The sequence below is a fragment of the Rhincodon typus genome, chromosome 14 (assembly GCF_021869965.1).
Source record: "Rhincodon typus isolate 14 chromosome 14, sRhiTyp1.1, whole genome shotgun sequence".
Taxonomy (NCBI): Eukaryota; Metazoa; Chordata; class Chondrichthyes; order Orectolobiformes; family Rhincodontidae; genus Rhincodon; species Rhincodon typus.
In genome coordinates this window covers 60,930,950-60,955,949 of record NC_063345.1, presented here as the reverse complement: position 1 = coordinate 60,955,949, position 25,000 = coordinate 60,930,950, and the positions used below count along the sequence as shown (strand labels likewise).

The following is a 25,000-nucleotide window of genomic DNA, read 5'->3' as shown; positions in this document are numbered from 1 at the left end:
CTCTCACCTGGAGTTGTTCTTGATGTAATAGCTCTAACTGAACAAGACGGTGAGATATTCAGGTCTTCCTTAGGTGGAGTGTTTGTTAGTTCACGCGCTAGGCTAAAAGACATGAAACCAGAATAGTAAATAATTTTTATATTTTTCCTTTATGATATGAGCCTGAAGTGCAACTATCAATTCCTTTCAATGTTGCAGTAAAACAGTGAAAACATTTAATTGAGTGCTTTATATCTGATATCAATCCAAAATAACTTAATTGGTGTGACAGTAAGACTGGAAAATTACAGCACACAGAGTTTATAACAACAGAATTAAATTGCCACTGAAGAAAAGTCTGGAGATTTATCAATGCTCAGTACTTGACCCCTATAGTAATGAGGGATTGCCCTACTTTCAGAGATGCCATGTTTTGATCAGACTCTAAACAGAGGCCTTATCTGCTTTCCTATTGTTGCTTGTGGAATTCGCTGTGTCATAAAAGCTGCAGCATTTCCTCTTTGACAAGTTAAAAAGTACTGCACTGATGTAAAGTTCTTTTTCCAGTGCACTCAACGGGACACTGGTGTGGCTGGCAGGCCAGCATTTATTACCCATCCTTAGGCACCCTTGAGAAGGTGATGGTGAGCTGCCTTCTTGCATCACTGAGGTCCATGATCAAGGTTGACATTAAATGTCCTTAGGGAGAGAATTCCAGGATTTTGACCCAGTGACCACAAAGGATGGTGAATGCTTTGGAGGGCAACTTGCAGGTGGTGGTATTCCCATGAATCTGTTGTCCTTATCCTTCTAGATGGATGTGGTCATAGGTTTCAAAAAGGTACTAAGGATCTTTGGTGAATTTCTGCAGTGCATCTTGTAGATAGTACACACTGCTGGTACTGAGCGCCGCCAGTAGAGGCAGTGATGTTTGTGGATGTGGTTCCAATCAAGTGGGTTTTGTCCTGAATGCTGTCAAGCTTATTGAGTACTGTTGGTGTTGCACTCATCCAGGAAAGTGGTGAGTATTCCTGACTTGTGCATCATTGAGGGTGGACAGGGTACAGCGAGTCAGGTGGTGATTTACTCACCACAATATTTCTAGCCTCTGGCCTGTTCTTGTAGCCACTGTTTTTATGTGGCAAATCCATTGAATTTCTGGTCAACGGTAATCTCCAGGATGTTGATAATGAAGGATTCAGTGATGTTAACACCACTGACAACACAAAGGTTGATGGTTAGATTCTCTCTTATTAGAGATGGTCAATGCCTGGCATTTGTGAGATTGGAATGTTACTTGCCACTTTTCAGCCAAGTCTGGACTTCGCTCAGATTCTGTTGCATTTGAACACCAACTGCTTCAGTATCTGAAAAGTTGTGAATGGTGCTGAACATTATGTAATCGAAGGCAAACATCCCCATTTCTGACATTATTATGAAGGAAGGTCATTGATGAAACAGCTGAAGATGGTTCAGTCTAACACACAATCCTGAGGGGGTCAAGCAGAGATGCCCTGGAGCTGAAACGACTAACAACCACTATCATCTTTGTGTGTGTCAGGTTTGACTCCAGGCAGCGAATAGTTTGCCCTTGATAGCCAATTCTAGTTTGGCTAGAGCTCCTTTATACGACTGTCAAATGTAGCCTTGATGTCAAGATCTCACCTCTGAAATGTAGCTCTTTTGTTCATATTTGAACCAAGACTGTAATGAGGTCAGGATCTGAATGGCCCTGGTGGAACTGAAACTGGGAGTCACTGAGTAAGTCGTTGGCTGAAGACTGGTATCTACGATACTGGGGACCACCAGAGGAAGCCAAGATGGATCATCCACTCAGCACTTCTGGCTATGAATGCTTCAGTCTCATCTTTTGGACTAATTTGTTGGTCTATTCCAACATTGAGGATGGGGATATTTATGAAGTCTCCTCCTCCAGCAAGTTGATTAAGTGTCCACTTTCACGACTGGATGCGGCAGGACTGCAGAGCTTAGATGTGATCTGTTAGTCGCGAGATCACTTAGCTCTGCCTACCATTTGCTGCTTATGCTATTTGGCATGCAAGATAGTTTTGTTTAATACCTTCACCAGGTTAACATCTTATTTTTAGGTATGCCTGGTGCTGCTCTTAGCATGCCCCCCAGCACTGTCCATTGAAACAGGACTCTTTGGCTTGATGTTCAAATGAGGGTATGCCGGATCATGAGGTTGCAGACTGTGAAGTACAATACTGCTGCTGTTGATAACCCACAGTGCCTTATAGATGCTGAGGCTTGAGTTTTTGGATTTGTTCTCAGTCTGTTTCATTTAGCGCAACGACAGTGCCACAAAACACAATAAAAGGATATTCTCGACGTGAAAGCAGGACTTTGGCTCTACAGGGACTTTGAGACATCCGGTGCTGGTGAAAAGTGCTACATAAATGCAGTTCTTCATTTTTTGTTTCATAAACATGTCTTTCAACTTCCCTCATTTTATATGGAAGCCACCACAAGTAAGTAATCACCCAAGACTTGGAAGATGTGGCCAGAAGTCACACGTCACCAGGTTATAGTCCAACAGGTTTATTTGAAATCTCAAACTTTTGGAGCGCTGATTCTTTGTCAGGTGACATGTCCACCCTTGTCCAACCCAGGTCCAATACTAGCACCTCCAAATCTTGGAAGATGTGGGCTGAGTTTAAAATGGCTTCATCACCAGCCAATTTTTAGCTTGCAAATGAAATGCATAAACTTTGGTCAAAGTTTTAAATTATTGGTACCAGACACGATACTGGTCACCATGGCTTTTAATCACAGTATTGTACAACCCCCTTGTATATCAATTAGAATTTGATCAAGGCTTTTTATTATATCATTACTCCTTTTGATTCCCAATTCAAAATCTCTCACTTGAGGAAAATTTTATGTCTAAAAAGCTGCACATATTCCAAAATGTGAGGTATTATACAGCTCTGAAAATCAAACATTATCTTTTCCCAGCTGATATGCAACTTATTTGGATGTGGACCTAAGTTCGCTGACAAATAGATCTGGAAATTGCATGATTTGGCAATAAAAGTCAGCTAAAACGCTGTGGGGGCATTGCTTTCTGCTAACTGTTGTCAGACAGAAGCAGGAGAATGATGTTATCCATCAGAAAAAAAAGCAATTGATTTTTCTTCTTTAACCATATACTATATCTAATCACATAAAGAATCTCCTGTTTATTTCAGGAAATATGCACTTGCCATGATATAATACTCTCATAGGAACTAGGCACAAACATGCTTATTGTTTTACCTGGATGCTCTGCTACTGCAACCTGAACCACTACGGGACCGAGAACTGCTCCTGCTGCCGGACCGAGAACTGCTCCTGCTGCCGGACCGAGAACTGCTCCTGCTGCCGGACCGAGAACTGCTCGTGCTGCTGCTGCTGCTACTACTACTGCTGCTTTTGAATCTCTTTCTATACTTCTGTCGTGGTTTATTCTTTTTTTGGCACTTCAAGGCAGACTTGTAGTCTGAAATTATTTTTGTAATTTGTGTTTCAAATAAGGCAGACAACCTGAGTGTCATGCTGTATATCTGTAACCACAAACAAATATATCAAAGTAAACATTTGTAATTTATAATGCTTTATTATTGTTAGAGCAAAGTCAAAATTTTGCCGGCTGCACCCAACAGCATTTTCCACTGAATTTCAAAATATGGAAGTAAGAAGTCTAAGTAGTGCATTGAGACGATTGTTTACTCTCCCCCGAACAACTTGCTAGTGCAAGTCAAATCTGTTGCAGGGTTGATTGTCCATATAACAGCAATGCAATAAAACTAGACTTATTTCATAAAATGACAGGACTAGAAAATATTTTGGTTGGTTGTAGATATTTAAATTCAGTGGAAGCAATGTTACTATTGTTTCCCATTACCCTCTTTGGCCATTGGCCACCTCAAATTTATATAAGTAGATTACTCGACAGATGTTTTTTAATCAATGTCCATCACATTAGTTTTACACAACAATTTATCAACTTGTTAAAATATTCCACCAACAAAGCATAAATTTGGTCAATATGGAAATTGGAACTTCATCCATTTACCTTCATCACAAAACAAATGTTTAAAAATGTCCCTCGATGTTAATGTTTTTTGATAAAATGTCTCCCAATGAGGAGCAGGTCAACTGTAAATCAAATGTCTTACACAAACCTTTCCAAAAGAAAGTATTCCTTTTACCCTTGATTTCTTGTTGGGCGTGTAGGCTTTGGCGTTGCTGAATATTAAACGAACATCCTTGCAGAACTCCAGAGGGGTTTCATAATTTCCTTCTTCTAGTGTTTCTTTCACAGTGTTGAAGTCCATCGGAACATCGATGATGTCCCGATAGTCCTAAGAACGGAACGAACACATATTGCAGTTGACAGGTGGAAATATTTGCATCAAATAAGCACAATATGTTCCTGGTACAGATTTTCTCCTCAAATTCAACGGAAAATCAAACTTCAAGAACCCATTTTCTCCAAAATCAATTTTGAACAAATCAGTTTTAATAAATTAAGTCCAATGGAATTATGGATATAGCCGTACTATAGGCAGTCATATCCTTAACCAAACTCAAAGTGACTTCCTCAAGAAGCCTGTTACTTTGCTTTATAACAGACTCTGCCTTAATATTCAATCTGGGGTTTAATATGAATAAAAAGGTGAAACTCACCTATTGTTAGCAAATCTCCAGGTGCTGATGCTACACTGCCTGAACTCATTAAGTATGAAAAACCATACTCCTGCAACATCTGCATAAATTTCTTTTGCCTCTGCTGTATGTAAAGGACAGTGCCCAGGTATATAGGATTCAAAGATGGTAATCCTGTGCAAGACAGGCGACTGCAGCAATTGGAATAGCTATCAAGGTATCTTCTTGCAGAGCACATTGTAAAAGTATTGCCTGTGTTAATCCGATCAGATTGCAAATCCTGGCTGAATATAACTAGCACGAATCCCAGTCTGACTTCAAAACAGGAAGCTTTACAATTGACATGATCTTCTCAATCCGGTGACTGCCTGACATTTGTCATGAGCGAAGGCAGCTATTACCTACTGCCTACATCATTCTCACCAAGGCATTTGACCAAATGAACAGGAGTTCACTTAAGCTGCCTGACACCCAAGACAAAAAAAAGTGACAAGCCCTCTTCAGAGAGTTGGTCTATGTCAATGATTCTACATTAGCATTCTATGTGGAGGAACACGTCCAGAGGCAAATGGACAGGCATTGTCATGCCTGTAAGGAGTCTGCTTTGGCCATCAGCATCAAAATGCCATGGTCCAGGATGCTGTTATAATATGTCAATGCAATGACAGAACATGTTGTTGAATGTTATTGATAACTTTGCATTTCTAGACTAAAATCTGGTACTTGAGGCTGACACAATCCAGCACAAAGCAGCCCATTTTATTGGCACCACATTCACAAACATCTACTCCCTCTATTACAGAGGCTCAGTAGTAGCAGTGTGTCCTATCTACAAGCTACACTGCAGAAATTCACCAAGGTTCCTCAGGTAGCATCTTCCAAACCTCCGACTGCATCCATTCAGAAAGACAAGGCAGCAGATACATTGGAGCATCACCAATGTATCCACTGTAGTTACTCACCATCTTGACTTGGGAAAAGATCACCATTCCTTCCCTATTACTGAATTAAAAATCTTGGAACACCCTCCCTCAAGGCATTGTGGTCCAAGTACCCCAATTAGACTGCAGCAGTTCAAAAAGGCATCTCATCACCACCTTCTGAAGGGCAATACATGCTGGTCCAGCCATCGATGGCCACATCCCATGAATAAGAAAAATGCCAACTTCACCTAGCATACACTCATTAATATTGGTTTGGGCACGTTTATTGATTGATGACACTACAAATCCACATGGACCTTTGTATGTGGAAGTAGCTACTGCATTACAGCCTTCTGGAAGTCCACACCTCTAAAAACAGGACACATGAAAGTGAAATATGAAAATAGCAGAAACTAACAGTGTAAACTTAAGATAACTACTGACAGCAGTAAGCTTTGGCAGCTGACTGCTCAAGGGACGTTACAAAGGATGAGCAAGGAAAACCCAGCTGACCGAGAAAAACTAAGGCCAGTGAATATTGCACCTTGTCAGCTCACTGTATCCCACTGCAGCTAATGCATTGTCACTGCCGTGCCAGAGTGTGGCTCCTGAACCACACTAGGCCATACTAAACATAAGAATTACCACCAAAGCACAAGTATTTTCTGAGACAAAAGGCGGTCACAAGATGGATGGCTTTTGCTGCAACTACATCATCTAAATCTGGAGTCACACCACCCAACCGCAAAGCCAAATAAGCAAGACTTCCTAGGATAGTGCAGCATTTTATGGTGCTTTAAAATCTGCTCTGATCTTAATATTCAAAACAGGTTTAAGATCAACATGAAGTTACAATTGCTTCATAACAATCCTAACCTTGCTGAGTAGCCAACTTAAAATAAGACATGAAATAACTCTACAACGTCTGCTGTCGTGCTTAATTTCAATCCGCAAGACTGCCCACTTACTATATTGTAATATTTTATCATTCATTAGGAAGGAGTTTAACTTATCTCATTAGGATTATATGCTCATTCAAAATATTTTTCTATTAAATGCTTTAATAAAATCTGAAGTTTTAAAAAGACAATAGATCTCCTTTGCAAATATTAAAGGAGGTGCCCTGCTTCATAAGTAAGATTATTCCATGTTAAAAGAAAGTCAAGGTACAGGACATTCCCGAGTCCTCCAGACACATCTTAAAGCAGAAACCTAATAACGAAAGTTAATGCAAATTTTAAAACTGTAATAATTTGAGAAAACACCACGTACAGGATATGCAAAGAGATCCACTGGCTGTCTAAAAGGTTCAGAGTCCTCACACTGGAACATGAGGTTCAGAAACTCTCTGCATTGCTCTTTCCAGGCATTAACATCAATACTGAGCGCTGGCCTTCTGTTCAACTGCCTTGGGAGCCGATGCTGAGGTAAAGAGAAGAAATATGCTCGGTTAAAGGCAATTTTGTTTGCGCGGAGGAGGCAAGAGAGCAGGAGAGGTAGAGGAGGAGATGAGGGAGGGAGATTAGATTGTACTTTAATGATAAACTATTAAACCAGTTAGCATGGCATTGTTTTTATAAGTGGAACATCATTGGAAATAGGAGTAGTGTTGTGTCACTGTTACTGTCCTTCTACATTTGGAACCTAGCTTTCCCAGTTTTCGAGTGAAGGCAGTGACATGTAGTCTCTCACAGAGTGAGGGAACAAAGGAGCAGCATGAACAAAGAATTAAACAGCCCTGGCCACATGGAACTGCTCTTTTTTAACAGTTATCAGGAGTAATAACGTCTACATTTATCAACCTTTCAATATCAGTTCGGACGCTACATTCAAAGGAAGAATGGGTGAGAATGTTTAAAGCAAAATTATGATGATTAAGACAAACTGAAAATTTTTAGCTGCAGCTACATTACAAGAAAAGGGTACAACTTATTATACAGAATAATAGGCAAATAAACTGTATACTGCTATGACACGAAAATCAACCCAATGAAACAGTGCAATAACAAATGAAATTTTCGACAGGTATGCACTTTTATACTCACTATTGTGTCTGACGAAGTTCCTGGAGCATCAGAATCTAATTCTGCAGCCATTTCCTAGATTTATTTGAAAGTAAGTTAAAAAATTAACAAAGTGGATCTAAAGGAAGCTTTTAATTAAACTGGCTTATTTTGCAGATTAAGTTTACTCAGGCAGCAAGTACTGCTTGCAGCTTTTGCGAAATATTCTTTTATCCTATAACATTAATGTCTGTACAAAGGCAAATTTGTTTAGTAAATTTTGTATATTATACATGACTGCACAAACAACTTAGGAGTTTGGGTAGACCATTTGGCCCTTCAAGCCTGCCCACATAATCAATAAAATCGAGGCTGATGCTGATCTCAATTCAACTATCCTGTCTGCCTCCCATAGCCCTGAATGTCCTTGTGTAGCAAAAAATCAATTTGGCCTTGAATAAATGTCTACTCTGTGCAAAATGGACTGGACACGGCTGAGGGCCCTAACAACCACTTTGGTGGGAAATCCTTGGTTGAGGAAAAAGGTGGCCAAAGCATCTGCTTTTTTGTTGTTTACACACCGCACATCCCAGGTTTTGTCATCACATGGGCTGCATTCATCACAGCCAACCCATCTTCACCCACTGATTGCCCCCATTAGCAGTTTTAATTTCTCCCCAACTCACCATCATGCATTCTTTTGTCTGCTAAACTGCTGTTTTTTCTCTCTATCTGGGCTCCAGCTTCACCCATTGTTCACTTTTTTTTTCTCCTCCCTCTCCTGCCCCATCCTGGTTTTCAGCGTAAATATCACGTTTCCAAGCTAAAATCAGTTCTGAAGAAAAGGTCACTGGACACAAAGTGTTGACTCTATTTTCTCTCCACACTGGCTGCCAGACCTACTGGAATTATCCTGCATTGCCTGTTTTCTTAATCTATCTATATCTGTATCTCGACTCCAACTCCTCTTGATAATTTATTTTCCTGCCTAACTAGGCGTTCTCAGCAAATTCATCTACCATACACTCAGTCCAGAACATTGATAGTGTGCACTTACTGAAGGCCCCAATACCAATCCCTCAGAAAACTCACTAGTTATAGCTTGCCAACCTAAAAACAACCCACTTATCTTTGCTTTTGGTTAGATATTCTTCCTATGGAGGACAATTATGTAACACAGTTAACTTCACATATCAGGGAAGGTTTGGAGCGTTTTCTTCAACGGAAGAGAAAATGAGTGACTTAACCGAGTTTTGAGGTGATGAAAAGCTTTGATAGAGTAGATAATCTCTTTGGTGAGCAAATCAATACCTACAAGTCATACAGACTTAGAGGGGAGATGAAGTAACGTCTTTTGCACTGGGTTGTTGGAATTCAGTATGCTCGACCTAACAGAAGAAATGGTGAAGGCTGATTCCATAAACAATGTAAAAACTGGACTTAGACAGTTATTGGAGGATGAGAAACTGTCACAGATCTATAACGATTATATCTATATGAATTCTGATAACACACTAAAGAGAATAGATCTTTTCCAATCAACCTTAAAACTTCTCATCACTTTGAAAGTAACTCTCAAGTTACCTTCAGTACCTTTAAATAACTCTCATACTTCTCTGCTCTAGGGAGAGCAACTCTAACTTGTCCAATGTTCCATCATTATGTTAAATGTACCACCCAATCGTCCACCATAGGGACAGTATCTACTCTACATCAGACTTGAAATAAAGAGGCAATCACTCCAATGTCTAGTAGTATTTGAAACACAGCACATCCCATATTTAATCTCTTTACAGAAAGTAAACCAGTTGATATTTTTGATGGTAATGTTGCGAAGATCTCTCACCTTGTCATTTTCATCACTGCTAAGTTCCTCTGCCTTAACTTTTTCATACAGCTCTAACATGTTGGTGCAACTCTGGTCCCTATAAACAACAAAGAAATGGTAATTGGTAAACTATGGCATAAAATCAAACATTAAGAAGATTGTGCAAACTTTGCTGTTCATAAAGTAAAAGAAAACATCAACTCACCCAATGAACTGAAGTAATGTGTCTGTAATTAACTTGGCAGACTTGACAATTGGACTGTCGAGCTCATTGAAAGTTCTAGCATTATGTTCAATATATCTTACTTCCCACATCAGGGCAGAAACTGTCCTAGAATTCAGACGTCAACAACAAGGCATCCATTATCAATCCAGCAGAGTCTACAACTATACTGAAATGTACCAATTACTGGTCACAAGTATTATTTTTTACCCACTTCATTGATTTTGTTTCTTGTTGATGAATAGCAAACATATTGATTTTGTATTTACATCACTCAATTTCTAATCGCAGCAACTTAGTCAGAAGAAAGAAAAAGTGGTTTGGAAGAAGGGAAGCTGCTGGCAAATTTAGAAAAGCCTAAACATGGTGATAAAGTGGGATCTCTTCAGTGAAGTATCAGGTCCTCACGAAACCTCATGGCATCAGGTCAAATACGGGCAAGGAAAGCTCCTGCTGATTACACCCTACAGTCCCCCTCCTCAGCCAATGATTTGAAGTTGTGCACAAGTTGGAGGAAGCATCGTCAAGTGTGGCAAAGTTACAGAATGTATTCTGAATGAGGGAGCATCACTACTGACTGAGCCTTAAAGGATAGATGCTAGAACTAGATATGCAACAGGTGATGAGAACATCCACTTAGCCTTGTTCTCACTATGCTACCTGAGGCAGTTACGTCCACCTATCACAGTAAATGCTGGGTGCCCTGTACAGTGTCCACATGGACATAGTACCATCTTAACATTGAGGATACCCTCCTACATGTTATGAGACATGAATAAATGAAACAGATTTCAAGAAGATGTAACAATTCACAACTGGGTATACACGAGGTGCTGTTGAACATCAGAAGCAGCAGAACTGCATTCAGACACAATTTGTAACTTCTGGTGGGTATATTCCCACTCTACATCCACCATTGAGCCAGGGGATCAACCCTGGTTCAATGAAGAGTGCAGGAGAGCAGGAAAGGAGCAGCAACAGGCATCTCCATAAATGAAGTGTCAACATGCTGAAGCTACAACACAGGATTACTTTTGCACCAAACAGCAGTTTATCAAAGCTAAGCATAGAATGACATTTCCTAATATCAAAATAACATTGGGAAACATCATGGTGAGAGCATGGAAGACAGAAAGACAGACTATGACCCCAGGCAGAGCATCCATGTGAATGGAATAAGTAGAATTAAGCAACATTTACAATTTGAATGAAAGAAATATACTCCCAATAAGATGATGCAAGACACTGTAGTAACAAAGAATAGGCTTGTGCATTGGCAGGGCACATGTTTAACATCCAGTCCCCACAGTTAATTTGTTGCTCTTAATGATGTAGGGTAGGCGATGAATTCCAATAAATATCATTCTCAATGACATTACGACAAGCCTGCCATTTGTCCCAGGTAGTGTTTTGTGCAGACAACTAGCAAGCCGCATCCACGAACACCAGCTAGCAACTAAACGACACGATTAGATGTCCTTGGTTTCAATACAGATGAGATAAACTACACTTTCAACTGGGATAACACTACTATCATTGGACAAGCCAAACAGAGGACAGCCAGGGAAATTCTTGGAAGCTTGGCATTCACCCGCAGACCCCATCAACAAACACACTGAATTAGATCAGATATACCAACTATTACAACGTACAGCCAGAACCGGCACTTACCGGAAGCAGAAAAAACCGGGCCATGTAAATTTGAACCGGCACAAGACAACAGCGCTTCACAGGAGGCTCTACAGCACTGAAGATGCCACTTAGTGAGGGGATGAAACATCTGCTATCAAACCTCCCAGCTCGGCAAACACGCCAACATCTACAACCAGCACCCGAGCTACAAATCTTCACTCAAACCCTAAACATTGGAATGTGTGTGTCTGGAAAAGAAAGAGCCAAATTCGCCTCTCTGCTATGGGGCCTGGCAGATGGAACATGCTCCTCTTGCACAGATCTGCATGTACCTATATGTCTCAGTTCTGATCCTTTCTATAGGCCAAAGTTTCCCAGCTTAATCTGCCGAACAGAACATACTCGGGTTAAGAGAATGGGAACTAGTATTGGATGTCTGGCTACTGTCACGAAACAATGATTGGAAGGCCATCCTGGTTTCTTCCCAGAGATAACACAATGTGGAGCTGGAGGAACACAGCAGGCCAGGCAGCATCAGGGGAGCAGGAAAGCTGACGTTTCGGGTCAGGACCCTTCTCCCGACCCGAAACGTCCGCTTTCCTGCTCCCCGATGCTGCCTGGCCTGCTGCGTTTCTCCAGCTCCACACTGTTATCTCTAACTCCAGCTTTGGCAGTTGTTATTATCTCTGAATGGATTTTTCCCACTCTTGTTGAGAATTAATTTGGCCCTTAAAGCTGTGTTAACTCAGCATACCATATTTGATATTTCCAGTGTAGCATGGGATCTAATCTAACTATCACATTAGTAACCAGCCTTCATCAAATGTAAAGAGAATAGTCCTAAGAATCATTAAAGTTTTGATTCATGTCAAACATTTACTAGACATCACCCTACTCTAATATCAATGCAGTATATTGAAACTAAGAAGATTTCAGTCTTAAAAAGAATGAAAAATTAAGTTTCAAGCATTAACTGTCAGTCTCCAAAATAAAGTACATCGACAGGGACAGGAAGGGAGAAAGGGGAAAGAAGATCCAGGGGATAAGCCATACAATCCCCTTTGAGAAAGGCTCAAAAAGACTGAAGGAAGAACAAAGACTGTTGAAACAGACACCACCATAAAAGAAAATAGGACAATTGGGACTTAGGAGTGTGCTGCCTCTGTTCCTTCATTCTACAGAATGGCTCCAGGATCAGTAAAGCATTCTCATCTACCATGGGTCATATATTTCAGTTCTTTGCCTAGTGTACCATGTCTAACTGCTTCTCTACAAACTATCAGAAAATTGTTATGAATTGTTCACTGCCTATATTAGGTAACTGATCATGAATACCCTAAAACCAACACCCAAGAAGGTATTGAGAGACTGGTAACCTTGAGTACCCACAATATTCTAATGCTCTGATTACAAAGGGCTGGGCAGAGGGTTTAAGGTATCAATGCCTTGGTATTTTGAATTTGCAGCATTTATCCGCATCTTGTGTTGTCATAAGAGTCTTCACTATCTTTTGCAACTGGTTTACTCCCAACAACAGGATTTAGGTTCTCTTGATCTCTAAAGTACGTTTATAACATTGTGTGAATAACTAACTATATGAATAAAGATGAGCATATCTACAACATTTTGCTTCTTTGTGTTTCTAATAGTGAGAACAAATATTAAGTTGTTCTGTAAATTTCAACTAGCTATTTTAAAGTGGCAATTCAAAGCAATGTTTAGATTGATTATTCATGTTTCACTTTTACATCACTGGTAGTTATTTCTGTCTACCTAATTCTGATTTATAGTGATTGGTGATCGTCCCCCTTTGCCCCATAACCTATTTTCATTCTTGTATGCGCTTTTGGTTAGCACGTCACACTCCTCTTCACTTGGGATTGTCTGCTGTTTTGTGAATACTAAGTTGATCCAATTCAGTGCAAATGTTGATACTAAAGTCTTGCATGATTAGTGTGAAATCACATTTTATGACAGAGTTGACAAAGGTGATGTACTGCCATTAATTCTTTTATTATCTGACTTCTACTATAATATATACCTTGGATAAAAGGATAATATTTTAATATTATGGGAATTTCACTGCATACTCACTATATTATTAAACTTCATGTATAATGACTGAATAAATCAAACTGAGTATTACCACTAAGATCTTTATTGTTTTTATTGCAGAGGGAATTGTGTGACTCCAATTTTTTTTTTTGAAAATGCTCCACCTATCTCCAATGTAGCACATGCTATGTGCCATCTTTATATATATCCTGGGCTTTAGAGGAAAGGAAGTGCTATAAAGTAAATAGAAGTTCAAACAATGCTGAAAGCTGATAATTTCCATTTACTCCCAAAATTCTTCACAATTTACATGGTGTGGTCTTGCTCCTTTCCAGCAGCAGTTTAAATCCGACGTAAGGACTATCTTTTTATTTTTGCACTTTTTAAGTACTGTGGAATGAAATTAGAAGTAGCTGTTTTAAAACCAGTGTTTGGAAGGGTGTCAGTATATTTTGAAAGCAATTAAGCTGACATTCATGGCAAGCACAATTTAAACAATTGTTTGAACAAGCGATAATTGAAGTTTGAGTTGCAGATGATTTGGAGCCAAGGGGTGCATGATGCAGCTTTTGTTACTAACACAAAGTTGCTTGGTCTATGGACTGGCAACCAGTCAATGACAGAGACCTTTTGCCTGCCAACAGCTGTGTGATTAGTCCTCAGGTAACTGAGCAGCTTGGAGCTGGGAACAAGTTAGACAGACTGCTCAATTCTTCTCCAGCTCAGAAGCAGTCCCTCTGTTTTACAGTTAAAATTGACTTTAAACCTGAAAAGAAAGTTGTTGTAAGCTGTGGCTTCTAACTGGTGAGTCAGAAATTTTGTAATTGAACCGGCCACCTTGTGTCTCTTACCAGTTAGTAGAAGCATCTGGAGAAAGATGACTGAAGCAATGTACTGGCCAGAAGAACCATAAAGATATTTCAGCCACATAACCTGGGAACAACGACTACTTAACTGTCTTTGCAGTTTGTCCCCCTTTGCCCCGTAACCTATTTTCACTATAGTTTATAATTGCATACCTGTAGCTAGAGTCTAATTACTGGTAACAACAGTCACAGGCATGGCACATGCACCCTTGCAGTGGTAATGGGAAAAGCAAATAGCAGAGGATAGTTTCGATCCACTAAGCTCTGGGTAATGGGTATAGCATGCTCTTGCTGTGCCACTCTGCTTCCTTCCCTCCATGATAAGGTCAGAAGTGGGAATGTTTGCCAACGGCTGCATAATGTTTCGCACCATTCGTAACTCCTCAGATGCTGAAGCAATCCATGTCCAAATTCAACAAGATCTGAACCATATCCAGGCTTGGGCGAGGAAGTGGCAAGTAACAATTGCACCATACAAATGCCAGACAATGTCTCTTACTAGAGGTGGTCAATATAACCACCACCCCATGACATTCAAAAGTGTAATCACAGAATTCCACCACTATCAACATCCTCAAGGTTACGACTGACCAGAAACTCAACTGGACCTCGCCACATAAACACAGTGACTACAAGCACAGGTCAGAGTCTAGGAATGCTGCACTGAGTAACTCACTTCCCTGACTTCCTGTACCCTGTCCACCTTCTAGAAGGTGCAAGTCAGGAGTATGACGGAATACTCCCCACTTGCCTGGATCGATGCAGCTCCAATAACCCTCTAGAAGCTTGATATCATTCAGGACAATGCAACCCCTTGATAGGCACCACATCCAAAAGCAACCAATCCCTCAGCCAACAACACTCAGTTGCAGCAATGTGTACTCTCTACTAGATGCACTGCAGAAATTCAAAGATCCTTAGACAGCATCTTCCAAACATGTATCTAGAAGAAGGGCAGCAGAAACCCTAGAATACTCTCTAGGGGCATTGTCAGTCAACATACAGCACATGTACTTCAGCAGTTCACCACCATCTTCTCAAGGGCAACCAGGGGCAGGCAATAAATGATGGCTGCCCACGTCCCAGGAATGAATAAAAACAAAATCCCCCCCACCTCACTGGATATATGGGCAGAGCAGTTCTATTAGAACAGAGCATAAACTGAGAAACAATTGAATTAAAAGAAAACAAAAGCTGCTTCAATTGGAAACAGAATCTTGATCCATGAATCAAACATGACTCTACTTTAGTTTTGACAATCAATTTCTTAAACCTGCAAAGAAAACTTGAAAAACAATGCAAACATGTGGTGGAAATACAGAAGACCGGAATTCTAAAAGTTCATGTTTCCTGAAACCTGAAAGTAGTTGTTCCATTAAAAATATTACAGAAGGTGAATAGGGAATTCAGATAAATGTTCTGGTTGCAGAAATTCATCTGGTGGGACTATGGACCATCATATTGGGTATGTGCTCTACTCAGCACTTGATACTTAATTGGCTGTGACAGAATGTGTTCAATATTTACCAGTCCCAGTTTACATTTTTGCCTCCTGCTTTGCTCCACAGACAGAAAAAAAAAGGCCTCCGAGTTTCTAACATGTCACAGCATAACAGGTACTTACATTTAGAAATTTTAAAAAAAATTGTGGACTGGTACCTAACGGTCATTGATTCATATCGCATTTGACTTCAAAATCCAGGCCGAATGGAATTCAATAAATCCAGTAATTTGTTCAAGAATACCTTTTCACTATTCCTACCCTGGTTTAGACACAATTCTAGTCCCACACAACATGCTACAATGGAAGTTTCCACTACCACCTACTCACTGTAATTAGGGTTGGGGAATAAATGCAAAGAATTGAAGGAAACTTCTTTTCTGAAGCAGAAGTGACAACTCACCTATAAAACCCGTTTTCTAATTTCTTCTTGATGGTGCTTAGGTCTGTTGGATATGCAACCACAGTGCAATATAGTGGATAGGCACAGAGATCCACAGGGGCAGAGAATGGTGCGGCTATTTCTGCCGAATAAATTAAAATTTGCATACTTAGTACTTTTATTGGTTTCTCTAAAGCATTCATTTTGCTAATATCTGACTTAAACGATAACAGATTTTAATCATTTTAACATCTCTACACAATAGTCATTACCAATAATTTAAAACTGAAAATAACTGCTGTGGGCAATTACCAAGTGTCATCAGTTGACTGATTCCCTGAATGATACGCTTATGTTGTTCATCTGCAGAACTAGATCCCCATTCACCCTCCTGAGGTTTATATAACAAGCGTTTCAGTTCCTCTGGAGTAACAGGAACACTGGCACCAATTTCTTCAGGGTAGATAGCTGCAAAAGCAAACACCATTGATACTAAAAAGATGGATGTCTTGCATTTTTTTAGGAAGTGAAAGAAGTAATTCTAGAAAGTGGTTTCTAATTCCTTTGTAACAATCATCTTAAAATATCCTAAACTGCAAAAGTGTATGAAATTATGATTGTTTAGTGTATCTACTGGTGAGGTATTAACTTTTAGATAGACTAATTGCTGTGTCAAAAGTGAATAATGTAATCTGAGAATTTCAAAATCAGATTTTATTTCAGAAAACATTCTACAATTGCTCCAACAAATTTTATCTTAACATGAAATTCCAAAATTCATGCAAAAAGGGGAAAATTACTTAAATCTATTAAAATGAAATTATTTACTTCAGATATGCAAAGAACAGTGCAGGGATATTATATACAGTTGTTTTATATGCATTTTCAATACAATACTGTCAAAATTAATTTAAGTGTCCTACCATCATCTGGAATGGGTTCCATGTCCCATGGGCTCATCTTCTCCAACTCGTTATTATCCCAGCTACAAATACCACAAATAATTTAAAGAACCTTTAAGATTGCAGATTCAAAGATTTATCAGATGTGCTTAGTATCACAGCAACTGTACATTTTAAAAAGAGGTGCATTATCAAAAGGCAAAACTAATATTGAATAAAGATGAGAAAAATGGTCAGAGCAGGCAGCTATATTCAGCTGACACGTCACTGCCAACGCAAACGGCAACTTAGCTAGCCCCTTTTCACTCGTAATTTCACTCATACTCCTGCAAACTTTATTTCAGATGATCATTCAATTCCCACTTAATATATCCATTCACTGTTATTTTGTTAACTTACACATCTTTGTATCGATGCTGCCAGTACTCCTTTTATTCCAAGGGCTTTAACTTTAATGTCAAACTAGTTATGCATCACATTTTAAAACCATTTTAGAAGTACGCATTAATTGCATCAACCAAATTACACTCATTAACTTACCCTGTAATCTTATCAAAAAAAGCCAAGGAAGTTACTTTTTAGCCTAGAGCTGAGAGTGTATGCAAATGGAAATTAAGTACAGAAACGGTCAACCCGAGTCTGAAAGTCAGGTAAATGTGGGCATTCTGCATTTTTTTTTTCAGACAACTGCCAAAATAGCAGGGCTGAGTCTCCAACAAGCTACCCAAATAAAGTGCAATCAGACATATATTCTTATTCTGTCTCCTTACATAGGCCTCATCTTTGGACCCTCATCGGTCTCACTCCTCCTTTTACCACACTCTTATTATTTGTATACAATAAAGGACTTCTTTCCTTTTACATTAGTTTATACTATGCTCCTTACATTTTACTGTCCCTCCAAGATTTCTATATTCAACTTCATTCCAAACCGTATCAACTGAAATTCGTCGGACACATTTTTCTGCTTCAGTTTATTCACTATTTCTTGTCACCCAGGGAACTCAGGGGGGCTTTGTGGTCCTTCACCCTCATGTGAGAAAATACCCAACCTATCTCCTCCTGACAGGTAGCCCACTGTTCCTTTGTAGCCAGATGATAAATCACCACTCGAATCTTCCTCCAACTGAGCTACTTCATTCACCAGAACCAGATCCAGCAATCACTTCTTTCTCATTGGACCAATATCCTAATGATGCAAACATATTATCTTGAGCACACTTCAGAAATTTTTCCCCCTCTCTCTCCGCCCTTAACACTATTACTAACGCAGTCTGTTTTGGGATAAATGAAAGCCCTTTATAACTATTCTACATAAAGTTTAACTTCTCCATTTACCTGAAAAACTTGGCCCTTTATCTTTTCCAAAAGGATGGCCTATAATACAAGCCTCATGTAATGAGATTCTTTTTAGATCTAACCAAATAGATACTGGCTTAGAGTCAGAGTCATACACCATACAAACAGGCCTTTTGGCCCACCAGGTCTATGCCAAACAACAAACACCAATTACACTGATCCGATTTACCTACACTTGGTCCATTACTTACTATACCCTGCCAATTTTAAGTGCTCATCCAGATGCTTCTCAAAATGTTGAGAGTGTACCTGCCTCTACCACCCTCTCAGGCAACATGTCCTATATTTCTACCACTCTGGGCAAAAAATATTTTTCTCAGATCTCTTCAAAACCACCTGCTCCTCACCTTAAACTTACGCCCTCTCGCCTTAGAAACATGTGCCACGGGGAACAGATTCTCAAGATCTAGTCTGAGATGTACAAAACTGAAATATATTACAATCAGATTTTTCCTCAGCCTCCTATGCTCCAAGGAAAACAAACCCAGCCTATCCAATCTCTCCTCATAACTGAAACTTTTCATACCAGACAACATCCTGGCAAATCTCTTCTCCAGTGCAATAACGTTCTTCCAATAGTGTGGCAACAAGAACTTCAAATAATATTCTATCTATCTGCAGCCTAACCAATGTTTTATAAATCTGTTCCAAGACTACCTGGCTAAAGACAAGAATCCAGATGCTTTATTCACCACCTTAACTACCTGTGCTAGACTTGTACACCAAGATCCCTTTGTTCCTCAATATTCCCTGGGGACCTACCATTCATTGTCTTTATCCCTCCCTTATCGGACCTCCCAAACACATCACGTTGCACTTATCAGGATTAAGTTCAATCTGCCATTGATCTGCCCAATTTACCAGTTGATCAATACCAGGCTGCAGCCCGAGACCATCCTCTTCACTACCAACACCACCAATTTGTGTGTCATCTGCAATTCTATTAATTATACCTTCCACATTCACACCCAAGTTGTTCATGTGCATAACAAACAGTGCAACAAAATGGTACACCACTGGTCAAAAGGTTTTCAATCACTAAAACATCCCTCCACCATCACCCCTTGCCTCCTATTTTCAAGCCAAGCTTGGATCCAGTTTGCCAACACTCCTTGGATCCCATGGGCTCTTACCTTTTGGACCAACCTTCCACGTGGAACTTTGTCAAAGGACTTACTGAAATCTGTGTAAACCACATCAACTGTATGACATATTTAGTCACCTTTTCAAAAAACTCAACTAAGTTCAGCAGACAGGATCTCCCTTTAACAAATCAATGCTGTCTATCCACGATCAATCCCTGCCTTTCCAAGTGTCGATTAATTCTATTGCTCAGAATTTTTTCTAACAATTCCCCAACCACAGAGATTAACTGTCCTCGTTTGTTCTGACATATGTTCCCTCTAGCATTCTCCATCCCCAGACACCCAATTTAAAACAAAATTGCCGAGCAGAAAGTGAAACTATTTCAAACCTTCTTGAGCACACTTTAGGTTTAATTCTTATAAATTAAGAAAATCATTTTATTTTTCATTAAAATTTTATCTTCTACCACAGGGAACAAAACATCAAAATTCCACAGGAATGTCAGTTCCCTTAACTGCTGTTTTTTACTTAAATAACAGAATATTTTATTAGTACAAAGTTGTATTTCAAAATAAATACTTTGAACAAAGCATAAATGGAACAGCAAGGCAAATCTAACAGCAAGCAGACAGCTAACCATTAAAGACAAGAGCCAGAGGAGAATTCTACTTCTGAAGTGCTGGATTTCTAAAATAAATAGTTTAAGTCCTAGTAAATAAACCATCCTCTGATAAGTGTTCAGTTTTATCTCTGGATCTTATTCAAATCAAAATGTAATACATCTAAAAAATTCATTCACACCACCCAAAAGATAATAATTCCTCACCAAACATTGTAACATTGGAATAAACTATCAGGATATTCAGGCTGAAAAGGCTGCTGACTCTGCACTGTTCCAAACCACCAGGCATCATCTATTATACTGCGAAACGTGTCTCCTGGTAAAACAATAAACAGAACAATTTTAAGCATCCCTCAAAGTACTCAACTGTGATTGCAACCTAACTTTTACCTGAATTATCTTGCAATGGCAGAAACTGTAAATGTGTTGACCACAAGGTGCAACCAATATTCATTATAAATCATATTGTTATGATCCAGTGGAAATCAGTATCTGAATGCAAAAAATGTGAAGATCACAACAAACAGCTGCATTTCTTTGACAATGCCAAACAAAAACATAAAATAAGGTTAGAGCGGTCATAAACCCACAATAATTTCATGTGCTAAAAATTACTGTTGCATTCTTAGTGTCAACACCAAGAACATACTTACTCTATATTTCTAGCAGTTATTGACACGGTGTTCACACACTAGTTTTAAAGCTCCATTTTCTCCGCAGTCAATCATTGCAGTCTAACTCAATTTAACATCTCTGCCTCCAAACACAAACTTTGCCTTTCTCTTGGGCTGTCTTACCATATTTCTGTTCAACAACTGTTATGTTGAAACATTAATAAGGTTTTTCAATTATCAGGAGTAACTGTCATTGCATGTCCAAAACTAAAACAAAGACTATTGAGATTAGAAACAAACTTATTTTTAAAAAGTTTCTTCTTCTCTATTCCATTATTTCCCAGTTAACTTTACTCTCAACTCCTTAACTAAACCTTTTAATGTCTTACCTACTAGATATTACATTTTCTCTATGGCACAATGAGATGAGTTCTAACATCATTTGTGTCATCGCTGAATCTGCCTCTTTCCACCTCCTTAACATCACCCAATTTCAAACTCCGTCATGTCTTAAAGGACATAAAGTCCTAATTCCTCTATGACCCCCATACTTGCTGACCTACAGTGGCCCAGGTCTTGATTTTCAAATTCTAATCCTTATTTTAAAACCCTTTCAAGACCTACTCTTACTCAACACTCTGATTTCCAAGCTCTAGAACTGTCCAGGATATCTATATTCTGCCAAGTCTGGCCTCTTGAGCATCCCTGATTTGAATCATTTCACCACTGGTGGCATGCCTCTGGTTGCCAAGACTCAAAGCTCTCCCTTTGCTTCTCTGGCTTGCTACCTCATTTCCTTTGAGGCAATCTTTAAAACTTACATCTGATCATGTTCCTGGTTATCTAACCTAATATGTCCTTGTGTTTTGGTGCTGTGAAGCACCATGGGACATTTATAAAACAGATATTTTAGCACACCACCTGAATACACTAACCCTATTTTCTGTGCTGTGCTGGAAACCTCACATTAATATTTCATATTAGAAAAAGTGGACTGGACTTTATATATCCCATTGCAGCAGGAACCATGGTAACTGCAATCACGTTATAGCTGTAGGAGACCCATGTCAGTTTCCCGGTGGCAGGAGAACCTCCACCAATTGAGTGAAAGATGGATGGGGAGATGCAGACTCCTTGAGACACGTGAGATCCATTATCATACCAGAGATGCATGGATTCCCAAATCCTCAGACTATCCAGCAAATTCCGCTGGTTTTCCCAGTAACTCTCAACATCAGCTGCCTTCATTTCACCAACTTTGCCCCAAAGTGGACTTCTCAACTTTGCATTTTTGTCCATAACGGTCCTTGTTCTCTCTGCCACACCCATCTCTACTGTAATTGACAGCAGAAATCCGTCAGCAAGTAAATGTCTGCATACTGTTTCCTTCGGTCAAAACTCAAGGCCCCTCCTTCATCGACACTGGATGGTACAGGAGAAGACTATTCCACCCACTGCATCTATATTTACTGCAAAAGAGGTGTCCAGTTGAATAACTTTTTAATCCTGTAGGCTGGGGCACATCAATTGCATATCCACTTTGTTTGTAACATCAATGATTGTTCTATCTCTACCAGACATTCAGACAGAGTCCCAGACTCCCACCACATGTTTGAAGAAAACATCTTTTCAGATTTTCTCAAATCCTTCTGCTAATTTGAACGGTGATTCTAGCTCTTGCTCTCCACCCAGAAATGTGCACTTCCTCTGCTCCAAAGAACATAAACTCCGCCTCAGCAATCTTTCCTCAGTTAAAAATTTTCATTCTAGGCAGTATCATTAAATTGCTCTCTTTTGTCAATTCGATTCACTCCTCTTCTAAAAATGGTCCAAATGAATTCACCTTTCCATGTTATTAAATCTCCACAGCTCTACCAGTGCTGCCCTATCCAAATCCTCATCCCAGTTGCTAAAGCCCAAAAATACTCCAGTGTGACTTTGCTTTGCTAAAGAGCACATACCCAATTCAGTTAAACATCAATTACAATATGCCAGTGAATATGGTAGCAGCTACTGCTTCCATACAATAATGGCAGTTGTAGAATTTGATATCTAAATAAATACCAAAATATAATTTCAGAAAACATTTTTCAGCCTGTAAATCAATAGCCCTAATATTTTTCTTCTCATGCTTTGTAGTAAAAAATAATCATCAAATCCTGACCAGCAACACTGCAAGTACCATGTTACTCGTTTCAGTGTTATAAGACCACTTAACTAGCTATGGATTCAGATGCCCACATTAAAGGTGTTATTAGAAAAACTGGGATTTCTTTGGAGCTATCAAAGACCATTTCTCTTTAAAATCAATGCAATTCTGAAAAATCGAATCATGAAGCAGCAGAGAAGAAAGCGAATAAATGACATCACTTTTTAAGCTGACAAGAAGAATTCAAAGGAGGAAAACTCACCAACTTGCCAGTTTCTCTTTTTTGCTTCTTCATAAAATTGTCGCAATACTAAAAAGTCAATGACATCTGGCATATCATGATACCTAAAATATTGAAACATCACCAAAAGGTAGTTAGACCAAAAAAAATCCAAAACAATTTCCCTTTGAGTCCAAAAGATCAAAATTCAACATTTAACATTGGAATCAAGACTGCATCAGGGATTCAAGGAAATATGAAAATCTAAATAATTTTGCATGAATACAAAAAAGAAGAGAGAAGGAAGTATGCCTTTATGGTATTTAAAAAGGGCAGTTGAAAGAAAACAATAACTATAGCCTGGTTAGCCTGATATTGGTGGGGAAGTTGCTAGATTTAAACAGCAGAACACTTTGGCACAGTGATAGGATGGGTCAAAAACAGCACTGATTTATGAATAAGAAACCAAGCTTGACAGATCAACTAGAATTTTTCAAGGAGGTGGCTAGTATAGCTGATAAGGCAAGGCCAATGGATGCAGTTTACTTGGACTTTCAGAAGACTTTTGGTAAGGTCCCACATGAGAGATTAGCATGCAAAATCAAAGTGCATGAGATTGGGGTTAGTCTACAGATGTTCACAGAGAACCGGTTAGCTGATAGGAAACAAAGAATGGGAATAATTGGAACATTTACATATCCTTAGATAAGAGGATCAAAACTTTCCAGATGTAGTCTGACTAGGGCCATATATAGCTTTAGCAAGATCTCCATTCCCTTCGCTTTTCCTAATACCCGCTGAACTTGAATGCTAGCCTTTTGAGGTTCATACACTAGAACTTCAAAATTCCGTTGCTTAGCTCCCTAAACCCTGAAATAATATTCAGGTCAATTATTCCCGCCAAAGTGCATAATCTCTCATTTTCCCACATTAAATGCCACCTGACAAGTATTTGCCCACTCACTTAACCGGTCTATATCCCTCTACAGACTCATCACCCTCATTATTTGCCATCCCATCATCCAAAACGAAGCAGCCTGCTTGACTGATATGCTACCCACCACTTTAAACATTAACTCCTTTCACTACTGGCACAGTAGCAGAAGTGCTCACCCTTTATCAGATGCAGTGGAGCAACTCAAGAATCTTCAAAACCTCAGCTCCCCTACGTCAGGCCACTCTGATATGGAATCAGAGTTTGTTTTGCCAAGTAGTTTAAGATCTTTCACACTGTGCTCCATAATAAAAAAAAAACAAGCTATTTCATGTAATAAACTTGTTTTATTGTTAAAAGAAAATCTGCAGTCCTCTATACTTACGTATCCGTGAATGATCAACATGTTAAAAACACATGCATGATTCATCAAGCCATTTTGTTCTGGATTTCACTTATCCAGTCATAACATCAGCTGGGATTATAACATTAAGTTTTCTTGTTTGAAACTCTACTTACTTGAGAGAGAAAGATTCTCCAGTCATTTTGCCAGTGATGGGGTCTAGAAGAGAAAGCTTCAGACAACATAAAGTAGGTGGCCCAACTTCATACTTGATGCCAACCACCTTTACAATTTCTTGTTCCTATTGATTGTGGAGAAAATATGAAAAAGCTTGATTAGCAGAGGTCAACTGGGTTAATGTAAGCCGGCAGTTAACAAATTTAAACATCCTCGTTTCTCTGCAACGTGAATCTATTTGTAGTGATTGTGAAAGGTTGTTTCTGAAAATATCTTCCTGACATGAATTCATCACAGGTTATAACAAGCTCTTCAACTTAATGCAAAGGCTGTGATTTGGAAAATGCCTCCCAAAAGAACATTTGTAAAGTATAAATATTATGATTTGTTCTAATATGCTTTTGATCAGCAATTTTCTCTGCTTCATGCTCAAATTCATTAATTCTGGTCATTAGCAATCACCATCCCTACAGTAAATAAAAGGAATATTATCATGTCCCACTATTTCTGTTTGAATAGGTTTAATTGCAC

The 25,000-nt window shown here is 39.2% G+C and overlaps 1 protein-coding gene across 1 annotated transcript in view; it reads right to left on the bottom strand.

Moving 5' to 3' along the window:
* Positions 1–25,000, bottom strand: part of LOC109936009 (bromodomain and WD repeat-containing protein 3-like) — a 77,119-nt gene that overhangs the window by 1,231 nt on the left and 50,888 nt on the right. The window contains exons 10-22 of the mRNA XM_048604943.1: positions 24,469–24,593; positions 23,058–23,140; positions 20,237–20,348; positions 16,987–17,048; positions 16,376–16,531; positions 16,085–16,205; positions 9,610–9,735; positions 9,423–9,501; positions 7,619–7,672; positions 6,846–6,995; positions 4,194–4,346; positions 3,259–3,545; positions 8–102 (exon numbers count right to left, since the gene is read on the bottom strand). Coding sequence (XP_048460900.1) covers positions 8–102; positions 3,259–3,545; positions 4,194–4,346; positions 6,846–6,995; positions 7,619–7,672; positions 9,423–9,501; positions 9,610–9,735; positions 16,085–16,205; positions 16,376–16,531; positions 16,987–17,048; positions 20,237–20,348; positions 23,058–23,140; positions 24,469–24,593 — 1,603 coding nt within the window. The remainder of the gene's footprint in view (positions 1–7; positions 103–3,258; positions 3,546–4,193; positions 4,347–6,845; positions 6,996–7,618; positions 7,673–9,422; positions 9,502–9,609; positions 9,736–16,084; positions 16,206–16,375; positions 16,532–16,986; positions 17,049–20,236; positions 20,349–23,057; positions 23,141–24,468; positions 24,594–25,000) is intronic.